Raw genomic sequence first — 19491 nt, 5'->3', positions numbered from 1 at the left:
ATAATTTGCGTGCACCTGTGTTTTGGCTGAGGTGACCAAGATTGCATTTTACGGTCTCGGAATAGCAGTTGAGAGTGCTTGTTTTACACATGTTCATAGAAATTTAACTGTCGAAAACAGATATATCTAGATTTAATATCCGATGAAAAGTTACATAATACGTATAAGACCACGATCGAGAGTATCGTGGGTAGCGATAGGCCAAGGACACCTCCTTGCAGGCGGTGTAAGGGATTTGCAAATTATTAAGTCTAGATGAAATAAACGATTATTCTAATTACTGGTTTATGTAAATAATGAATGTACTTGCAATATTTCCAATTTTGGATATTTTTATATTGCTATAATTAATATCGATGCTGCTATGGTTTGTGCGATGAGATGAGATGGTGAGGTTTTGCGGTCATTTCGTTTTCCTGTCGAGTCCGTTTTCGGTTTTCCCTGTCGACACCAAAACAAAGCAAATGACCGTGTATTGCGAAACGCTTCTTTGATGATCAAGAAAAGAATGCATTCACTAAACCGAATGAGTGTACACCTTTTTACTACCGTGGAAATATGTAAGCGACGTCATTCCAGTGATTGTGACGTCAATGTTTGGCGGGTCTGACTGCCGTTTCATTCACTCCTACTAAAAGTGACGTCAGTGGAATGTTCGGGATCAAGTCATCAAATTTAGAAATTGAATCAAACGAAAGAAATTAAACAATTATTTACTGACATTGTAATATTTTCCTATTGCAACTATTACAGGAAATTCTTATTGGCCGGTATCGAGTTCTGTGCCCGACTAATGTCGATATTAGTGTTGAAAATGCATTGTTTCTTGATATTGTTCCGCTTCCTTTGTTGACTTCAAATTCGTAAAATGAACTTAACCCGGGAAGAGCGTCAGAGCGCTTGTTTTCAACAGGAATAAACACCGTAGTGATAAAGACATTCCAAGTATGGCAACAGTAAATATTTGCATCAGGGAAATAGGGACACAAAAAGTCGATTTTCTCCAAAAGTAAGTAATTTACACTACATTAATTTTGCTGGAACACTTAAAAAATCGTTCTGATTTCAGAACAATTGGAATTATGAAGAAACCTCTTACAGTATTTTTATTATTATTATTATATATAATGTAAGTTAATTATATCCGATACTCATAGCGATATATTCTGCATGCGAAACAAGTAAGGTATCTACAGCATACGTAAACCGTACCCAAGCTCAAACTTCATGTATAAAAGTGTATGGCTAAAAATATATATTGCGTATCTCAATTACAACACTGAAGTTTGATCTATAGAAAACCATGAACCGTTACATGACTGCATGTACCTGTGTGAAATGTGTTTAGGTAAACGCCCGTGGCTATGACCTGGCAGCAGTCGTCATGACAACTAACTCAGTGTCAAATGATAGTGTGTATTGTACACATGACTGTAACTGGTCTTGGATTTTCTCGGCACGTGGCGACAACAAATTGTCTGGATTATTGCGGAAATTTATTAACGAAAATTACATTCCTTTCCAAAAACGGGAGTTCTGGACTCGGAATACGAATTTCCGGACTATCGGTGAGTATAAATAACGTTACCTGACATTTCCGTCCGGATTGTGAGTTTTCCGGACTATCGATGTCCGGATTATCGCGGGTCCACTGTATATGTCCAATAACTTAGATCTGTACAATGTACAGTTGACCCCAACTATCTTGTGATCAATTAAACATGTGAGCTATCCAAAGTATCTAAGATATCAAATTATAAAATAAGACATTCTTTAGGAAGGAAGTGGTTTATTATTTTGTTTATTTGAAGTTAGAAATAGTGATGTTATGACAATTTAAACCTGGTGCAAGACCAAATAAAAATTAAAAAAATAAATAAAAGATTTTTGTTTTATATCTTATTTTACATTTTATATAAACACTCAAGTCTGAAACAAGTTACATACAAGCTGTATTAGAAATCATCAACACTCAAGTTTGACCAATTGGATTTCACCATAGCATAACATGTAAAAGCCTTACTTTGTCGACTACTTTGTCCGAAGTTGTAATTATTGTTGAGACTTGACAACGGAGTACTGGAACTGGAACACAACAAATAAATTCATCAGTTAAATCTGCACCATCATTTTCAAACTATTTTTTTTCCTAACCACAGTATCTTTTTATCTTCACACTTTTTAATACTAAATTCAGGATTACAGCTCTTCCCCAAACAAAGTTTGTATGTATTAATATTTTATCAGAAAAATAACACATGCATGAAGAAGCCTACTTGCCAAAAACTTGTTTTTATAAATATAACTATTTGAGGAATACAGACTATGACTAACTGTCCCAGATTCAGACTCAGTATATATACGTAGGTATAGGGGAGGCCTGACTTTCCAAGGATTCCCTGTCTAAAAACAGACTCAGTAGGTATAGTATCACAAGGTTTTCTTTCTAAATATTGACTCAGATAGTATAGGAGAGGCCTGGCTATCCCAGGGCTTGCATCTATAGATAGACATACTAAATAGACATTACTTGGGGAGACCTGACTATCACTTTGGTTTGTTTAGTTTTACGTCCTATTAACAGCCAGGGTCATGTAAGGACGTGCCAGGTTTGTTGGTGGAGGAAAGCCGGAGTACCCGGAGAAAAACCACCGGCCAGCGGTCAGTACCTGGCAACTGCCTCACATGGGATTCGAACCCGCATCCCAGAGGTGGAGGGCTTGTGGTAATATGTCGGGACATCTTAACCACTCGGCCACCGCGGCCCTCTACCTGACTATCACAGGGCTTTTCTCTATAAATAGACTTATTTGAGAAAGCCTGGTTTTCGCAGGTCACGTTTCTATAAATAGACTTACTTCGGGCCAGGTCTTGCTTCTATAAATAGACTTTAATACTTGGGGAGGCTTGACTATCCCAGGTCTTGTTTCTATAAATAGAGCTATTTGGGGCCAGGCCTTGTTTCTATAAATAGAGCTATTTGGGGCCAGACCTTGTTTCTATAATTAGACAATCTTGGAGAGGTCTGACAGCTGTTCCATGGCTCATTTTCAGAAATGGATTTACTTGGGAAGGCATGTCTGCCCCACGTCTCATTTCTAAATTTGAATTACTTGGGGAGGCCTGACTGTCCTTGTTTCTATAAATAGACTTACTTGGGGAGGTCTGACTGTCCCAGTGCATGTTTCTATAAATAGACTTACTTGGGGAGGCCTGACTGTCCCAGTACTTGTTTTTATAAATAGGCTTACTTGGGGAGGCCTGACTGTCCCAATGCTTGTTTCTATAAATAGACTTACTTGGGGAGGCCTGACTGTCCCAGTGCATGTTTCTATAAATAGACTTACTTGGGGAGGCCTGACTGTCCCAGTGCTTGTTTTTATAAATAGACTTACTTGGGGAGGCCTGACTGTCTCAATGCTTGTTTCTATAAATAGACTTACTTGGGGAGGCCTGACTGTCCCAATGCTTGTTTTTATAAATAGACTTACTTGGGGAGGCCTGACTATCCTAGTGCTTGTTTTTATAAATAGACTTACTTGGGGAGCCCTGACTGTCCCAGTGCTTGTTTCTTTAAATAGACTTACTTGGGGAGCCCTGACTGTCCCAGTGCTTGTTTTTATAAATAGACTTACTTGGGGAGCCCTGACTGTCCCAGTGCTTGTTTCTTTAAATAGACTTACTTGGGGAGCCCTGACTGTCCCAGTGCTTGTTTTTATAAATAGACTTACTTGGGGAGGCCTGACTATCCTAGTGCTTGTTTTTATAAATAGACTTACTTGGGGAGCCCTGACTGTCCCAGTGCTTGTTTTTATAAATAGACTTACTTGGGGAGCCCTGACTGTCCCAGTGCTTGTTTTTATAAATAGACTTACTTGGGGAGCCCTGACTGTCCCAGTGCTTGTTTTTATAAATAGACTTAGTTGGGGAGCCCTGACTGTCCCAGTGCTTGTTTTTATAAATAGACTTACTTGGGGAGCCCTGACTGTCCCAGTGCTCGTTTCTGTAGATTAGATAATGACTGGTTGCTCTGATTTTGATTCATGACACTTCGCTGTCCACCAATGGCTGAGATCACATTTCTAAAACCAAACAAATAAATATTACGTATATATAGAAAAGATTTCTTAGGAATAAGCGTATTTTTCTGGATAAGCAGGACATTTATGTCTTCCTATATTACTTGGTTTCCAATAGATATCACTATATATACTGAAGAATATGTTACAATCTACACAATACCATCAGAACATACTGTAATCATGATAATTTCTCTATACCTGTTTGGTGAGGGTTGCTGTGGAGGTTGCTGTAGATTCATCGGAAAGTTAGGGTTCATACTCGTGGGAGTTACATGTCCCTGACTTGTCCCTCTAAACTGTGGCCCTGTCACACCTGAAACTGGGCCCCTCGGCTGTAGGGCATAGTTGTTCAGACCTGACAGCAAAAGACATAACACTCAGACACACCACAGAAGAAACAAATGCTGTTTATGTATCTGACTGACTAAACAAATCCTTTGGAATCTTTTCTTTGAATGCTTTTATTTTTTGTATGCCATCATTTCTAATTCTAATTGCAAAGTTGTGGTTTGAGAAGTCATTTGGCTTTTTTTTATAACATGTTGATATTTCATCTGACACAGTGATCTTGAAAAGAACTTCATTATTCAAGAAACTACTACAAGAACATTAAATGTGCACCTCCTTGGTTGTAGAAGTTGTTTCCAAATCCTCCAGACAGTTGTGATGGTGACTGGGAATTCATAACCTGTAGAGAAAAGTTACACATACAGTCTGACACTATTCCACACAAAATATGTTTATGATGCAAAAGTACTAGATTCTGATTCTATAAGTACTGGTTAGTGAAATCCTTGAAATGGTCTATCTTATTAAGACAGTGCTATGTTTGGTAGTGATTAGTGATGAAGTTGTCCTTAGAAATGGTCTATCCTATTAAGACAGTGCTATGTTTGGTAGTGGTTAGTGAATTCCTTAGAATGGTCTATCCTATTAAGACAGTGCTATGTTTGGTAGTGGTTAGTGAATTCCTTAGAATGGTCTATCCTATTAAGACAGTGCTATGTTGGGTAGTGGTTAGTGAATTCCTTAGAATGGTCTATCCTATTAAGACAGTGCTATGTTGGGTAGTGGTTAGTGAATTCCTTGAATGGTCTATCCTATTAAGACAGTGCTATGTTGGGTAGTGGTTAGTGAATTCCTTGGAATGGTCTATCCTATTAAGACAGTGCTATGTTGGGTAGTGGTTAGTGAATTCCTTGGAATGGTCTATCTTATTAAGACAGTGCTATGTTGGGTAGTGGTTAGTGAATGGTTAGTGAATTCCTTAGAATGGTCTATCCTATTAAGACAGTGCTATGTTGGGTAGTGGTTAGTGAATTCCTTAGAATGGTCTATCTTATTAAGACAGTGCTATGTTGGGTAGTGGTTAGTGAATTCCTTAGAATGGTCTATCCTATTAAGACAGTGCTATGTTGGGTAGTGGTTAGTGAATTCCTTGGAATGGTCTATCTTATTAAGACAGTGATATGTTGGGTAGTGGTTAGTGAATTCCTTGAAATGGTCTATCTTATTAAGACAGTGATATGTTGGATAGTGGTTAGTGAATTCCTTGGAATGGTCTATCTTATTAAGACAGTGCTATGTTGGGTAGTGGTTAGTGAATTCCTTGGAATGGTCTATCTTATTAAGACAGTGCTATGTTGGGTAGTGATTAGTGAATTCCTTGAAATGGTCTATCTTATTAAGACAGTGATATGTTGGATAGTGGTTAGTGAATTCCTTAGAATGGTCTATCCTATTAAGACAGTGCTATGTTGGGTAGTGGTTAGTGAATTCCTCGGAAGGGTCTATCCTATTAAGACAGTGCTATGTTGGGTAGTGGTTAGTGAATTCCTTAGAATGGTCTATCCTATTAAGACAGTGCTATGTTGGGTAGTGGTTAGTGAATTCCTTGGAATGGTCTATCCTATTAAGACAGTGCTATGTTGGGTAGTGGTTAGTGAATTCCTTGGAATGGTCTATCCTTATTAAGACAGTGCTATGTTGGGTAGTGGTTAGTGAATTCCTTGGAATGGTCTATCCTATTAAGACAGTGCTATGTTGGGTAGTGGTTAGTGAATTCCTTGGAATGGTCTATCTATTAAGACAGTGCTATGTTGGGTAGTGGTTAGTGAATTCCTTGGAATGGTCTATCTTATTAAGACAGTGCTATGTTGGGTAGTGGTTAGTGAATTCCTTGGAATGGTCTATCCTATTAAGACAGTGCTATGTTGGGTAGTGGTTAGTGAATTCCTTGGAATGGTCTATCTTATTAAGACAGTGCTATGTTGGGTAGTGGTTAGTGAATTCCTTGAATGGTCTATCCTATTAAGACAGTGCTATGTTGGGTAGTGGTTAGTGAATTCCTTGGAATGGTCTATCTTATTAAGACAGTGCTATGTTGGGTAGTGGTTAGTGAATTCCTTGGAATGGTCTATCCTATTAAGACAGTGCTATGTTGGGTAGTGGTTAGTGAATTCCTTGGAATGGTCTATCTTATTAAGACAGTGCTATGTTGGGTAGTGGTTAGTGAATTCCTTGAATGGTCTATCCTATTAAGACAGTGCTATGTTGGGTAGTGGTTAGTGAATTCCTTGGAATGGTCTATCTTATTAAGACAGTGCTATGTTGGGTAGTGGTTAGTGAATTCCTTGGAATGGTCTATCTTATTAAGACAGTGCTATGTTGGGTAGTGGTTAGTGAATTCCTTGGAATGGTCTATCTTATTAAGACAGTGCTATGTTGGGTAGTGGTTAGTGAATTCCTTGGAATGGTCTATCCTATTAAGACAGTGCTATGTTGGGTAGTGGTTAGTGAATTCCTTGGAATGGTCTATCTTATTAAGACAGTGATATGTTGGGTAGTGGTTAGTGAATTCCTTAGAATGGTCTATCCTATTAAGACAGTGCTATGTTTGGTAGTGGTTAGTGAATTCCTTAGAATGGTCTATCTTATTAAGACAGTGCTATGTTGGGTAGTGGTTAGTGAATTCCTTGGAATGGTCTATCTTATTAAGACAGTGCTATGTTGGGTAGTGGTTAGTGAATTCCTTGGAATGGTCTATCTTATTAAGACAGTGCTATGTTGGGTAGTGGTTAGTGAATTCCTTGGAATGGTCTATCTTATTAAGACAGTGCTATGTTGGGTAGTGGTTAGTGAATTCCTTGGAATGGTCTATCCTATTAAGACAGTGCTATGTTGGGTAGTGATTAGTGAATTCCTTGAAATGGTCTATCTTATTAAGACAGTGATATGTTGGATAGTGGTTAGTGAATTCCTTAGAATGGTCTATCCTATTAAGACAGTGCTATGTTGGGTAGTGGTTAGTGAATTCCTTGGAATGGTCTATCCTATTAAGACAGTGCTATGTTGGGTAGTGGTTAGTGAATTCCTTGGAATGGTCTATCTTATTAAGACAGTGCTATGTTGGGTAGTGGTTAGTGAATTCCTTAGAATGGTCTATCCTATTAAGACAGTGCTATGTTGGGTAGTGGTTAGTGAATTCCTTGGAATGGTCTGTGTTATTAAGACAGTGCTATGTTGGGTAGTGGTTAGTGAAATCCTTGGAATGGTCTGTCTTATTAAGACAGTGCTATGTTGGGTAGTGGTTAGTGAATTCCTTGGAATGGTCTATCCTATTAAGACAGTGCTATGTTGGGTAGTGGTTAGTGAATTCCTTGGAATGGTCTATCCTATTAAGACAGTGCTATGTTGGGTAGTGATTAGTGAATTCCTTGGAATGGTCTGTCTTATTAAGACAGTGCTATGTTGGGTAGTGATTAGTGAATTCCTTGGAATGGTCTATCTTATTAAGACAGTGCTATGTTGGGTAGTGGTTAGTGAATTCCTTGGAATGGTCTATCTTATTAAGACAGTGCTATGTTGGGTAGTGATTAGTGAATTCCTTGGAATGGTCTGTCTTATTAAGACAGTGCAATGTTGGGTAGTGGTTAGTGAATTCCTTGGAATGGTCTATCTTATTAAGACAGTGCTATGTTGGGTAGTGGTTAGTGAATTCCTTGGAATGGTCTATCTTATTAAGACAGTGCTATGTTGGGTAGTGGTTAGTGAATTCCTTGGAATGGTCTATCTTATTAAGACAGTGCTATGTTGGGTAGTGGTTAGTGAATTCCTTGGAATGGTCTATCTTATTAAGACAGTGCTATGTTGGGTAGTGGTTAGTGAATTCCTTGGAATGGTCTATCTTATTAAGACAGTGCTATGTTGGGTAGTGGTTAGTGAATTCCTTGAATGGTCTATCTATTAAGACAGTGCTATGTTGGGTAGTGGTTAGTGAAATTCCTTGGAATGGTCTATCTTATTAAGACAGTGCTATGTTGGGTAGTGGTTAGTTGAATTCCTTGGAATGGTCTATCCTATTAAGACAGTGCTATGTTGGGTAGTGGTTAGTGAATTCCTTGGAATGGTCTATCCTATTAAGACAGTGCTATGTTGGGTAGTGGTTAGTGAATTCCTTGGAATGGTCTATCTTATTAAGACAGTGCTATGTTGGGTAGTGGTTAGTGAATTCCTTGGAATGGTCTATCCTATTAAGACAGTGATATGTTGGGTAGTGGTTAGTGAATTCCTTAGAATGGTCTATCCTATTAAGACAGTGCTATGTTGGGTAGTGGTTAGTGAATTCCTTGGAATGGTCTATCTTATTAAGACAGTGCTATGTTGGGTAGTGGTTAGTGAATTCCTTGGAATGGTCTATCTTATTAAGACAGTGCTATGTTGGGTAGTGGTTAGTGAATTCCTTGGAATGGTCTATCCTATTAAGACAGTGCTATGTTGGGTAGTGGTTAGTGAATTCCTTGGAATGGTCTATCTTATTAAGACAGTGATATGTTGGGTAGTGGTTAGTGAATTCCTTGAAATGGTCTATCCTATTAAGACAGTGCTATGTTGGGTAGTGATTAGTGAATTCCTTAGAATGGTCTGTCTTATTAAGACAGTGCTATGTTGGGTAGTGGTTAGTGAATTCCTTGGAATGGTCTATCTTATTAAGACAGTGCTATGTTGGGTAGTGGTTAGTGAATTCCTTGGAATGGTCTATCTTATTAAGACAGTGCTATGTTGGGTAGTGGTTAGTGAATTCCTTGGAATGGTCTATCTTATTAAGACAGTGCTATGTTGGGTAGTGGTTAGTGAATTCCTTGGAATGGTCTATCTTATTAAGACAGTGCTATGTTGGGTAGTGGTTAGTGAATTCCTTGAATGGTCTATCTTATTAAGACAGTGCTATGTTGGGTAGTGGTTAGTAGTTAGTGAATTCCTTGGAATGGTCTGTCTTATTAAGACAGTGCAATGTTGGGTAGTGGTTAGTGAATTCCTTGGAATGGTCTGTCTTATTAAGACAGTGCTATGTTGGATAGTGGTTAGTGAATTCCTTGGAATGGTCTATCCTATTAAGACAGTGATATGTTTGGTAGTGGCTAGTGAATTCCTTGGAATGGTCTATCTTATTAAGACAGTGCTATGTTGGGTAGTGTTAGTGAATTCCTTGTGGTCTTCTATTAAGACAGTGCATGTTGGTGTTGTGAATTCCTTGGAATGGTCTGTCTTATTAAGACAGTGCTATGTTGGGTATAGTGGTTTGTGAATTCCTTGGAATGGTCTATCCTATTAAGACAGTGCTATGTTGGGTAGTGGTTAGTGAATTCCTTGGAATGGTCATGGTCTATCTTATAAGACAGTGATATGTTGGATAGTGGTTAGTGAATTCCTTGGAATGGTCTATCCTATTAAGACAGTGCTATGTTGGGTAGTGGTTAGTGAATTCCTTGGAATGGTCTATCTTATTAAGACAGTGCTATGTTGGGTAGTGGTTAGTGAATTCCTTGGAATGGTCTATCCTATTAAGACAGTGCTTATGTTGGGTAGTGGTTAGTGAATTCCTTGGAATGGTCTATCTTATTAAGACAGTGCTATGTTGGGTAGTGGTTAGTGAATTCCTTGGAATGGTCTATCCTATTAAGACAGTGCTATGTTGGGTAGTGGTTAGTGAATTCCTTGGAATGGTCTATCTTATTAAGACAGTGCTATGTTGGGTAGTGGTTAGTGAATTCCTTGGAATGGTCTATCTTATTAAGACAGTGCTATGTTGGGTAGTGGTTAGTGAATTCCTTGGAATGGTCTATCCTATTAAGACAGTGCTATGTTGGGTAGTGGTTAGTGAAATCCTTGGAATGGTCTATCTTATTAAGACAGTGATATGTTGGGTAGTGGTTAGTGAATTCCTTAGAATGGTCTATCCTATTAAGACAGTGCTATGTTGGGTAGTGGTTAGTGAATTCCTTGGAATGGTCTATCCTATTAAGACAGTGATATGTTGGGTAGTGGTTAGTGAATTCCTTGGAATGGTCTATCTTATTAAGACAGTGATATGTTGGGTAGTGGTTAGTGAATTCCTTGGAATGGTCTATCCTATTAAGACAGTGCTATGTTGGGTAGTGGTTAGTGAATTCCTTGGAATGGTCTATCTTATTAAGACAGTGATATGTTGGGTAGTGGTTAGTGAATTCCTTGGAATGGTCTATCCTATTAAGACAGTGCTATGTTGGATAGTGGTTAGTGAAATCCTTGGAATGGTCTATCCTATTAAGACAGTGCTATGTTGGGTAGTGGTTAGTGAATTCCTTGGAATGGTCTATCCTATTAAGACAGTGCTATGTTGGGTAGTGATTAGTGAATTCCTTGGAATGGTCTGTCTTATTAAGACAGTGCTATGTTGGGTAGTGGTTAGTGAATTCCTTGGAATGGTCTATCCTATTAAGACAGTGCTATGTTGGGTAGTGGTTAGTGAATTCCTTGAAATGGTCTATCTTATTAAGACAGTGATATGTTGGGTAGTGGTTAGTGAATTCCTTGGAATGGTCTATCTTATTAAGACAGTGCTATGTTGGGTAGTGGTTAGTGAATTCCTTGGAATGGTCTATCTTATTAAGACAGTGATATGTTGGGTAGTGGTTAGTGAATTCCTTGGAATGGTCTATCTTATTAAGACAGTGCTATGTTGGGTAGTGGTTAGTGAATTCCTTGGAATGGTCTATTATTAAGACAGTGCTATGTTGGGTAGTGTTAGTGAATTCCTTGAATGGTCTATCTATTAAGACAGTGCTATGTTGGTAGTGGTTAGTGAATTCCTTGGAATGGTCTATCTTATTAAGACAGTGCTATGTTGGGTAGTGGTTAGTGAATTCCTTGAAATGGTCTATCTATTATTAAGACAGTGCTATGTTGGGTAGTGGTTAGTGAATTCCTTGAATGGTCTATCTATTAAGACAGTGCTATGTTGGGTAGTGGTTAGTGAATTCCTTGAATGGTCTATCTTATTAAGACAGTGCTATGTGTTGGGTAGTGTTAGTGAATTCCTTGAATGGTCTAATTAGGTCTATCTTGTATTATAGTGAATCAGTGTATAGACAGTGTATGTTGGTAGTGGTTAGTGAATTCCTTGAATGGTCTATCCTATTAAGACAGTGCTATGTTGGGTATGGTTAGTGAATTCCTTGGAATGGTCTATCCTATTAAGACAGTGATATGTTGGGTAGTGGTTAGTGAATTCCTTGGAATGGTCTATCTTATTAAGACAGTGATATGTTGGGTAGTGGTTAGTGAATTCCTTGGAATGGTCTATCCTATTAAGACAGTGCTATGTTGGGTAGTGGTTAGTGAATTCCTTAGAATGGTCTATCCTTATTAAGACAGTGCTATGTTGGGTAGTGGTTAGTGAATTCCTCGGAATGGTCTATCTTATTAAGACAGTGCTATGTTGGGTAGTGGTTAGTGAATTCCTTGGAATGGTCTATCCTATTAAGACAGTGTATGTTGGGTAGTGGTTAGTGAATTCCTTGAATGGTCTATCTTATTAAGACAGTGCTATTGTTGGGTAGTGGTTAGTGAATTCCTTGGAATGGTCTATCCTATTAAGACAGTGCTATGTTGGGTAGTGGTTAGTGAATTCCTTGGAATGGTCTATCCTATTAAGACAGTGCTATGTTGGGTAGTGGTTAGTGAATTCCTTGGAATGGTCTATCTTATTAAGACAGTGCTATGTTGGGTAGTGGTTAGTGAATTCCTTGGAATGGTCTATCTTATTAAGACAGTGCTATGTTGGGTAGTGATTAGTGAATTCCTTGGAATGGTCTATCTTATTAAGACAGTGATATGTTGGGTAGTGGTTAGTGAATTCCTTAGAATGGTCTATCCTATTAAGACAGTGCTATGTTGGGTAGTGGTTAGTGAATTCCTTAGAATGGTCTATCCTATTAAGACAGTGCTATGTTGGGTAGTGGTTAGTGAATTCCTTGGAATGGTCTATCTTATTAAGACAGTGCTATGTTGGGTAGTGGTTAGTGAATTCCTTGGAATGGTCTATCTTATTAAGACAGTGCTATGTTGGTAGTGGTTAGTGAATTCCTTGGAATGGTCTATCTATTAAGACAGTGCTATGTTGGGTAGTGTTAGTGAATTCCTTGAATGGTCTATCTTATTAAGACAGTGCTATGTTGGTAGTGTTAGTGAATTCCTTGAATGGTCTATCTTATTAAGACAGTGCTATGTTGGGTAGTGGTTAGTGAATTCCTTGGAATGGTCTATCTATTAAGACAGTGCTATGTTGGGTAGTGGTTAGTAGTGAATTCCTTAGAATGGTCTATCCTATTAAGACAGTGCTATGTTTGGTAGTGGTTAGTGAATTCCTTGGAATGGTCTATCTTATTAAGACAGTGCTATGTTGGGTAGTGATTAGTGAATTCCTTGAAATGGTCTATCTTATTAAGACAGTGATATGTTGGATAGTGGTTAGTGAATTCCTTAGAATGGTCTATCCTATTAAGACAGTGCTATGTTGGGTAGTGGTTAGTGAATTCCTTGAAATGGTCTATCTTATTAAGACAGTGCTATGTTGGGTAGTGGTTAGTGAATTCCTTAGAATGGTCTATCCTATTAAGACAGTGCTATGTTGGGTAGTGGTTAGTGAATTCCTTGGAATGGTCTATCCTATTAAGACAGTGCTATGTTGGGTAGTGGTTAGTGAATTCCTTGGAATGGTCTATCTTATTAAGACAGTGCTATGTTGGGTAGTGGTTAGTGAATTCCTTAGAATGGTCTATCCTATTAAGACAGTGCTATGTTGGGTAGTGGTTAGTGAATTCCTTGAAATGGTCTATCTTATTAAGACAGTGATATGTTGGGTAGTGGTTAGTGAATTCCTTGAAAAGGTTGATTTCTTCAAAACATAACTTTTTTCTTTTGATTTATGATAGTTGCTTGGTATATATTGCGAACAAAATATGTTTTTGTCATTATTTTGCATTGATGTTTTTGGTGACCAGAGGTAACATGTCTGTGATTATATATGGAACCGTGTACATACATCTCTGTCAGGTCTAAATACGGAAGATTGAAGACCAGACGAAGGTGGGAAGTACATACTGGTCTCACTGTCGTCATCCTCTCCAAACAAACCCTGCAACACCAAACACACAGCTTAAGTGATACTTAAATACATATATTGTATCAGTTAAGAGTATCTCTCAAGGGATTTTCTTTATTATTAATGAAAGAAAAAAATTCATACTGATAACCAAAACATTCCAGAGAACAAAACATAGATGGCAATACAATGATTTACTTTCCTGGGTTTTGAGGGTTATTAGGGATGAGGGGGTTGGTAAATGTTTACCTTCCTGGGTTTTGAGGGTTGTTAGGGATGACATGGTTGGTAAATGTTTTACTTTCCTGGGTTTTGAGGGTTGTGAGAGATGAGGGGGTTGGTAAATGTTTTACTTTCCTGGATTTTGAGGGTTGTGAGAGATGAGGGGGTTGGTAAATGTTTTACTTTCCTGGGTTTTGAGGGCTGCGAGGGATGAGGGGGTTGGTTAATGTTTTACTTTCCTGGGTTTTGAGGGTTGTGAGAGATGAGGGGTTTGGTAGATGTTTTACTTTCCTGGGTTTTGAGGGTTGTGAGAGATGAGGGGTTTGGTAGATATTTTACTTTCCTGGGTTTTGAGGGTTGTGAGAGATGACGGGTTGGTAAATGTTTTACCTTCCTGGGTTTTGAGGTTTGTGAGCTGGGTTTTGAGGGTTGTGAGAGATGAGGGGGTTGGTAAATGTTTTACTTTCTGGGTTTTGAGAGTTGTGAGAGATGAGGGGTTTGGTAAATGTTTTACTTTCTGGGTTTTGAGGGTTGTGAGGGATAAAGGGTTGGTAAATGTTTTACTTTCTGGGTTTTGAGGGTTGTTAGGGATGACATGGTTGGTTAATGTTTTACTTTCTGGGTTTTGAGGGTTGTGAGGGATGAGAGGGTTGGTAAATGTTTTACTTTCCTGGGTTTTGATGGCTGCGAGGGATGAGGGGGGTTGGTAAATATTTTACTTTCCTGGGTTTTGAGGGTTGTGAGAGATGACGGGTTGGTAAATGTTTTACCTTCCTGGGTTTTGAGGGTTGTGAGCTGGGTTTTGAGGGTTGTGAGAGATGAGGGGATTGGTAAATGTTTTACTTTCCTGGGTTTTGAGGGTTGTGAGGGATGAGGGGGTTGGTAAATGTTTTACCTTCCTGGGTTTTGAGGGTTGTGAGCTGGGTTTTGAGGGTTGTGAGAGATGAGGGGGTTGGTAAATGTTTTACTTTCCTGGGTTTTGAGGGTTGTGAGGGATGAGGGGGTTGGTAAATGTTTTACCTTCCTGGGTTTTGAGGGTTGTGAGCTGGGTTTTGAGGGTTGTGAGAGATGAGGGGGTTGGTAAATGTTTTACTTTCCTGGGTTTTGAGGGTTGTGAGAGATGAGGGGGTTGGTAAATGTTTTACCTTCCTGGGTTTTGAGGGTTGTGAGCTGGGTTTTGAGGGTTGTGAGAGATGAGGGGGTTGGTAAATGTTTTACTTTCCTTGGTTTTGAGGGTTGTGAGAGATAAGGGGGTAGGTAAATGTTTTAACTTCCTTGGTTTTGAGGGTTGTGAGAGATAAGGGGGTTGGTAAATGTTTAACTTCCTGGGTTTTCAGGGTTGTGAGAGATGAAAGGGTTGGTAAATGCTTTACCTTCCTGGATTTTGAGAGTTGTGAGAGATGAGGGGGTTGGTAAATGTTTTACCTTCCTGGGTTTTGAGGGCTGCGAGGGATGAGGGGGTTGGTTAATGTTTTACCTTCCTGGGTTTTGAGGGCTGCGAGGGATGAGGGGGTTGGTAAATGTTTTACCTTCCTGGGTTTTGAGGGCTGCGAGGGATGAGGGGGTTGGTAAATGTTTTACCTTCCTGGGTTTTGAGAGTTGTGAGAGTTGAGGGGGTTGGTAAATGTTTTACCTTCCTGGGTTTTGAGGGCTGCGAGGGATGAGGGGGTTGGTAAATGTTTTACCTTCCTGTGTTTTGAGAGTTGTGAGAGATGAAAGGGTTGGTAAATGTTTTACCTTCCTGGATTTTGAGAGTTGTGAGAGATGAGGGGGTTGGTAAATGTTTTACCTTCCTGGGTTTTGAGGGCTGCGAGGGATGAGGGGGTTGGTAAATGTTTTACCTTCCTGGGTTTTGAGGGCTGCGAGGGATGAGGGGGTTGGTAAATGTTTTACCTTCCTGGGTTTTGAGAGTTGTGAGAGTTGAGGGGGTTGGTAAATGTTTTACCTTCCTGGGTTTTGAGGGCTGCGAGGGATGAGGGGGTTGGTTGGGTTGCGGTGGTTGTGATGATATCCCCGACATGTTCAGGTTTTTTCTAGCTCCAGGTGATAATTCACCAGTAGTTTTTCTTCCAAGATTATTTAAACCATACCTGTAATAAAAAAGAATCAAATTATATACCTGCAAATATATGATTGTATTCATAATTATGTAAATAATACAAATAACTACAAAATTATACCTACAACTGTAAAACCAAACTGGTAATTGCAAAACTATCAAAGCAATAATATATCATGAATCACAAGGAATACTTAAAAAATAACAAACTATACATTTAGTTACAAACTGTACCTGTAATTACAAACTATACATTTAGTTACAAACTGTATCTGTAATTACAAACTATACATTTACTTACAAACTGTACCTGTAATTACAAACTATACATTTACTTACAAACTGTACCTGTAATTACAAACTATAAATGAAATTACAGAATGTACCTGTAATTATACCAAAATTACAAACTGTACCTGTAATTACAAACTGTACCTTTAATTACTAAACTATTTAATTACAAAATATCTCTAATTACCAAACTTTATAACTAATTACAAACTGTACATTTAATTACCAAACTATATATCTAGTTACAAACTGTACATTTAATTACCAAACTATATATTTAATTACAAACTGTACATTTAATTACCAAACTATACATGAAATTACAAACTGTACCTGTCATTACAAAACTACGGTAGATATAAATGGTACTGTTCCTGTAATTATCAAATCATAGATACCTGTTATTACAAACTGTAATTAAAAAATCACTATATATACTATTGAAATGCTACTGACTTGATGTTGCGTACAATGAACTAATTATAAATGGTAGTTGATAAAATTCAAGATACAGTATATTATATAAAACCGTGAGTAGTGTATGAACCTTTACAGCTATGGTAGAATTGTTGACACCTGTGGAAAAAATCACCCACAAAATTACCAATGGGAGAGATACATTACCCCAAATACATACAATGTCACATTAGACTGTGCTATACTATATATATATATACCAACCAATTACCACAACAATAACACCCCAAATTGTACAAGACATGATATATAAAAAAGGAGTTTATTTGATAATTCATAATTATTCTGTAATCCCAATGCATCATAATTAGTTATTGATACAATATACAAAATCTTTCATTCATCGTCACATTTGCATGACCCAGTGGGTTTTTTTTAGTGTTTTTTTTCCAGAACAAATGTTTGCTTTTAGTAGAAATCTAAGAAGTTGGAAAGTAAAGCCAATATTTTAATGTGTAAATTATTTTGAAATTAAGCTGAGTTGACTACTAATGGGCAAGTGCTTTTAAAATTTTAAGCATTGGGTACAATGAAATAAAGAGTTTGTAGTGATTAGGATATTGGCAGGATGTTGTAAACCTGTTGATTGTGTGAACATTATTGCTAACATTGATGTCAGTTCGGTCAATTTAGGTCAGAATTGTTTATTGTTAATTTTATTTCAGTAGAGTTTTACAAGTTTTTGTTAAATATGTAAAAATAAATCAAAGTGACAATATGAATAAAAACATTACAATATCTACCACAAAATTCACAATACAGTATAACTCTGCCACATAAGATGGTGTCTTAAACCCCATCTAATCTTATTTCTGTTCCTGCTGATACACTTTGTATATTTCCCTGTAAAAATTATTTTCAGGAAAGACAAAAAAATAATACATTTCTTTTAAAGTTATATAAATATTTAGGTTTAGGATAAGCAACAAGAACTGCATGCAGAACTGTTGGCATGCAGCCACAAGAAGCTGGGACTCTGCAACAGGAGTAGCTGTAATATCTACTTACTGAGTGTTCCAGGTAAACTGATCAGTTGTAAATCTTCTGGAGCAAGAGAGCAGAGCATCATCAATCTCTTCACACACAATTCTTATTTCATTATGTTATAAAAACTCAGGATATATATTGCACTTCCTATAACCACAATCTTCTACGCTTTTGGGTTTAAACTAAGCCACTATCCAGGTGAGTAACAACAATGGAGTAATATATATAGCAGTTATATTTCTAAACAGAATGATGATCAGTAATATATATAGCAGTTATATTTCTAAACAAAATGATCAGATGGCATATCTGTGCTTTAATCACTGTCAAGCTTAAGCTTTTAACATACAGGAAGCTCAACAGTTCATCAATAAAATCCCTAAACGTAAAAGTTTAATTAAAGGATTTCAATTATATCACAGTCAAAAAAAAGAAATTTTATTATTAATTCTTTACAACAGAGCAAAAATTAAATTCACCTTTTTAAATTTTGATTTGATTCAGAAAAGAAATGGCTTTACAAATTAAGATATCCCATGTTTTCCTGGAACAACTCAGTTATAATATATAAGAGCATGTGATAATTAATCTGTATGATATTGATATGAAGTTAGTGTTTCCCACAGGAAAAAAAAGGGCATGGTGCTGGGTTTTGAAAAGGGCACTTTGACCGCGATAAATAACCATCAGAGGGGCACAAAGGTTATATCGACGACTTCCAATACAAGGGAAAATCTTTAAAACTGTCTTGTTGTTTATGTAATTCTGGTCCAACTTAATATCATTTAAATGCTTTAAACTCTCTTAGTTGCTAAGTAATATCAGGACATCTATTTAATTATTCTGAGTGAACAAAATGATATTGGAAATAGTTATCTGCCGATCATATATGATCATGACTATAATTGATTCACAAGAAAGATCTAAATTTCATTTATATTAATTAAAAGAATGGGAAAAATGCAAAATGTATTCCTTTATTTCAATCCAATTACCTTTATTTTAATATATATCTTTATTGAAATATTAAAAATACTGTATTGAATTGAATAAGATAACATGTTTCATTATAATGGATATTTAATTACAAAAATGTTCTAAATTTACAAGCATTAAATTAAGAAAATACAGATAATTAGATTAGTATTCCAAATATTTTAATTTAATCTGATAGAGAAAAAAAATTATTTCTTTTTAATTTGATTTATTTTAATTACTTTGCCATTAAAGCGAATAGTCGGGCAAGTGACTGTAAAATCGGTAAAAATGGTATTAATATATCCGGTATAATTTCTTATGAATTAGAAAAATAAAACTTTCTGTCAAAATCGCTGTACATGCGAAGAAAATAATAATATCTATGGGAATCCTAAAAGTCCTCCCGACTGGCTATGAGTGCAGGTCAATCTTAACGCATGCGCAACATCCACCACTCTCCGTAGTAAACAAAACATGGCTACCGTAGTTTTGAACCAAAAGGTTTCCGCCAAAACAACCAACTGACTCACCTAAAATGCGAAAGGAAAGGCAATGGAGCAGCGACAATCCCAACAACTGACTCAGTAAACATTACGACGCATGGAGAGTGTTAATACAACTTGTTATAGTGAAGAGAACAGTTCAAACGAGCACGCGGCTCCGGACCGCTACTGTATGTACCTAGGCCTACTACCCGGTACTCCCTGCTCAGCTGATAGTGAGTGAGTCTTCGTATTTTGATCATTATGTAAATAGTCCCTAGCAGTACTTTTTCATAAATGAGTGGTCACATATGGTCACATGTTTCATACCTGTTCCCCAATCGCGTAAAACGTAACCCTGGGGGTAAATAGCGGTTCTTTCGTGGGGCCTCTTTAGGGGTAATGAATGCCCTGTACAGTTAGAATGTAACAGTTAGAATGTAACCGCTAGTGCATTATCAAGCTAAGATTTGTTTCAATTAATCTATA

At 37.4% G+C, this 19491-nt stretch overlaps 1 protein-coding gene across 25 annotated transcripts in view; it reads right to left on the bottom strand.

The window, feature by feature from the left end:
* The window catches only part of LOC138306987 (CCR4-NOT transcription complex subunit 2-like), a 46078-nt gene that overhangs the window by 21409 nt on the left and 5178 nt on the right, over positions 1–19491 (bottom strand). For 21 of the 25 annotated variants that reach the window (XM_069247597.1, XM_069247632.1, XM_069247649.1 and 18 more), the window contains exons 3-9: positions 17564–17599; positions 15674–15818; positions 13447–13539; positions 4704–4770; positions 4281–4437; positions 3972–4082; positions 2024–2085 (exon numbers count right to left, since the gene is read on the bottom strand). In XM_069247597.1, coding sequence (XP_069103698.1) covers positions 2024–2085; positions 3972–4082; positions 4281–4437; positions 4704–4770; positions 13447–13539; positions 15674–15818; positions 17564–17599 — 671 coding nt within the window. Of the gene's footprint in view, positions 1–2023; positions 2086–3971; positions 4083–4280; positions 4438–4703; positions 4771–13446; positions 13540–13755; positions 13768–15153; positions 15190–15673; positions 15819–17563; positions 17600–19491 lie in introns of those variants that run through there. The other 4 variants (XM_069247718.1, XM_069247734.1, XM_069247741.1 and 1 more) reach the window with 4 other exon arrangements.

The sequence above is a fragment of the Argopecten irradians genome, chromosome 1 (genome assembly GCF_041381155.1).
Source record: "Argopecten irradians isolate NY chromosome 1, Ai_NY, whole genome shotgun sequence".
Taxonomy (NCBI): domain Eukaryota; kingdom Metazoa; phylum Mollusca; class Bivalvia; order Pectinida; family Pectinidae; genus Argopecten; species Argopecten irradians.
The sequence above is the reverse complement of the archived record's forward strand: the minus strand, read 5'-3'. Positions and strand labels throughout refer to the sequence as shown.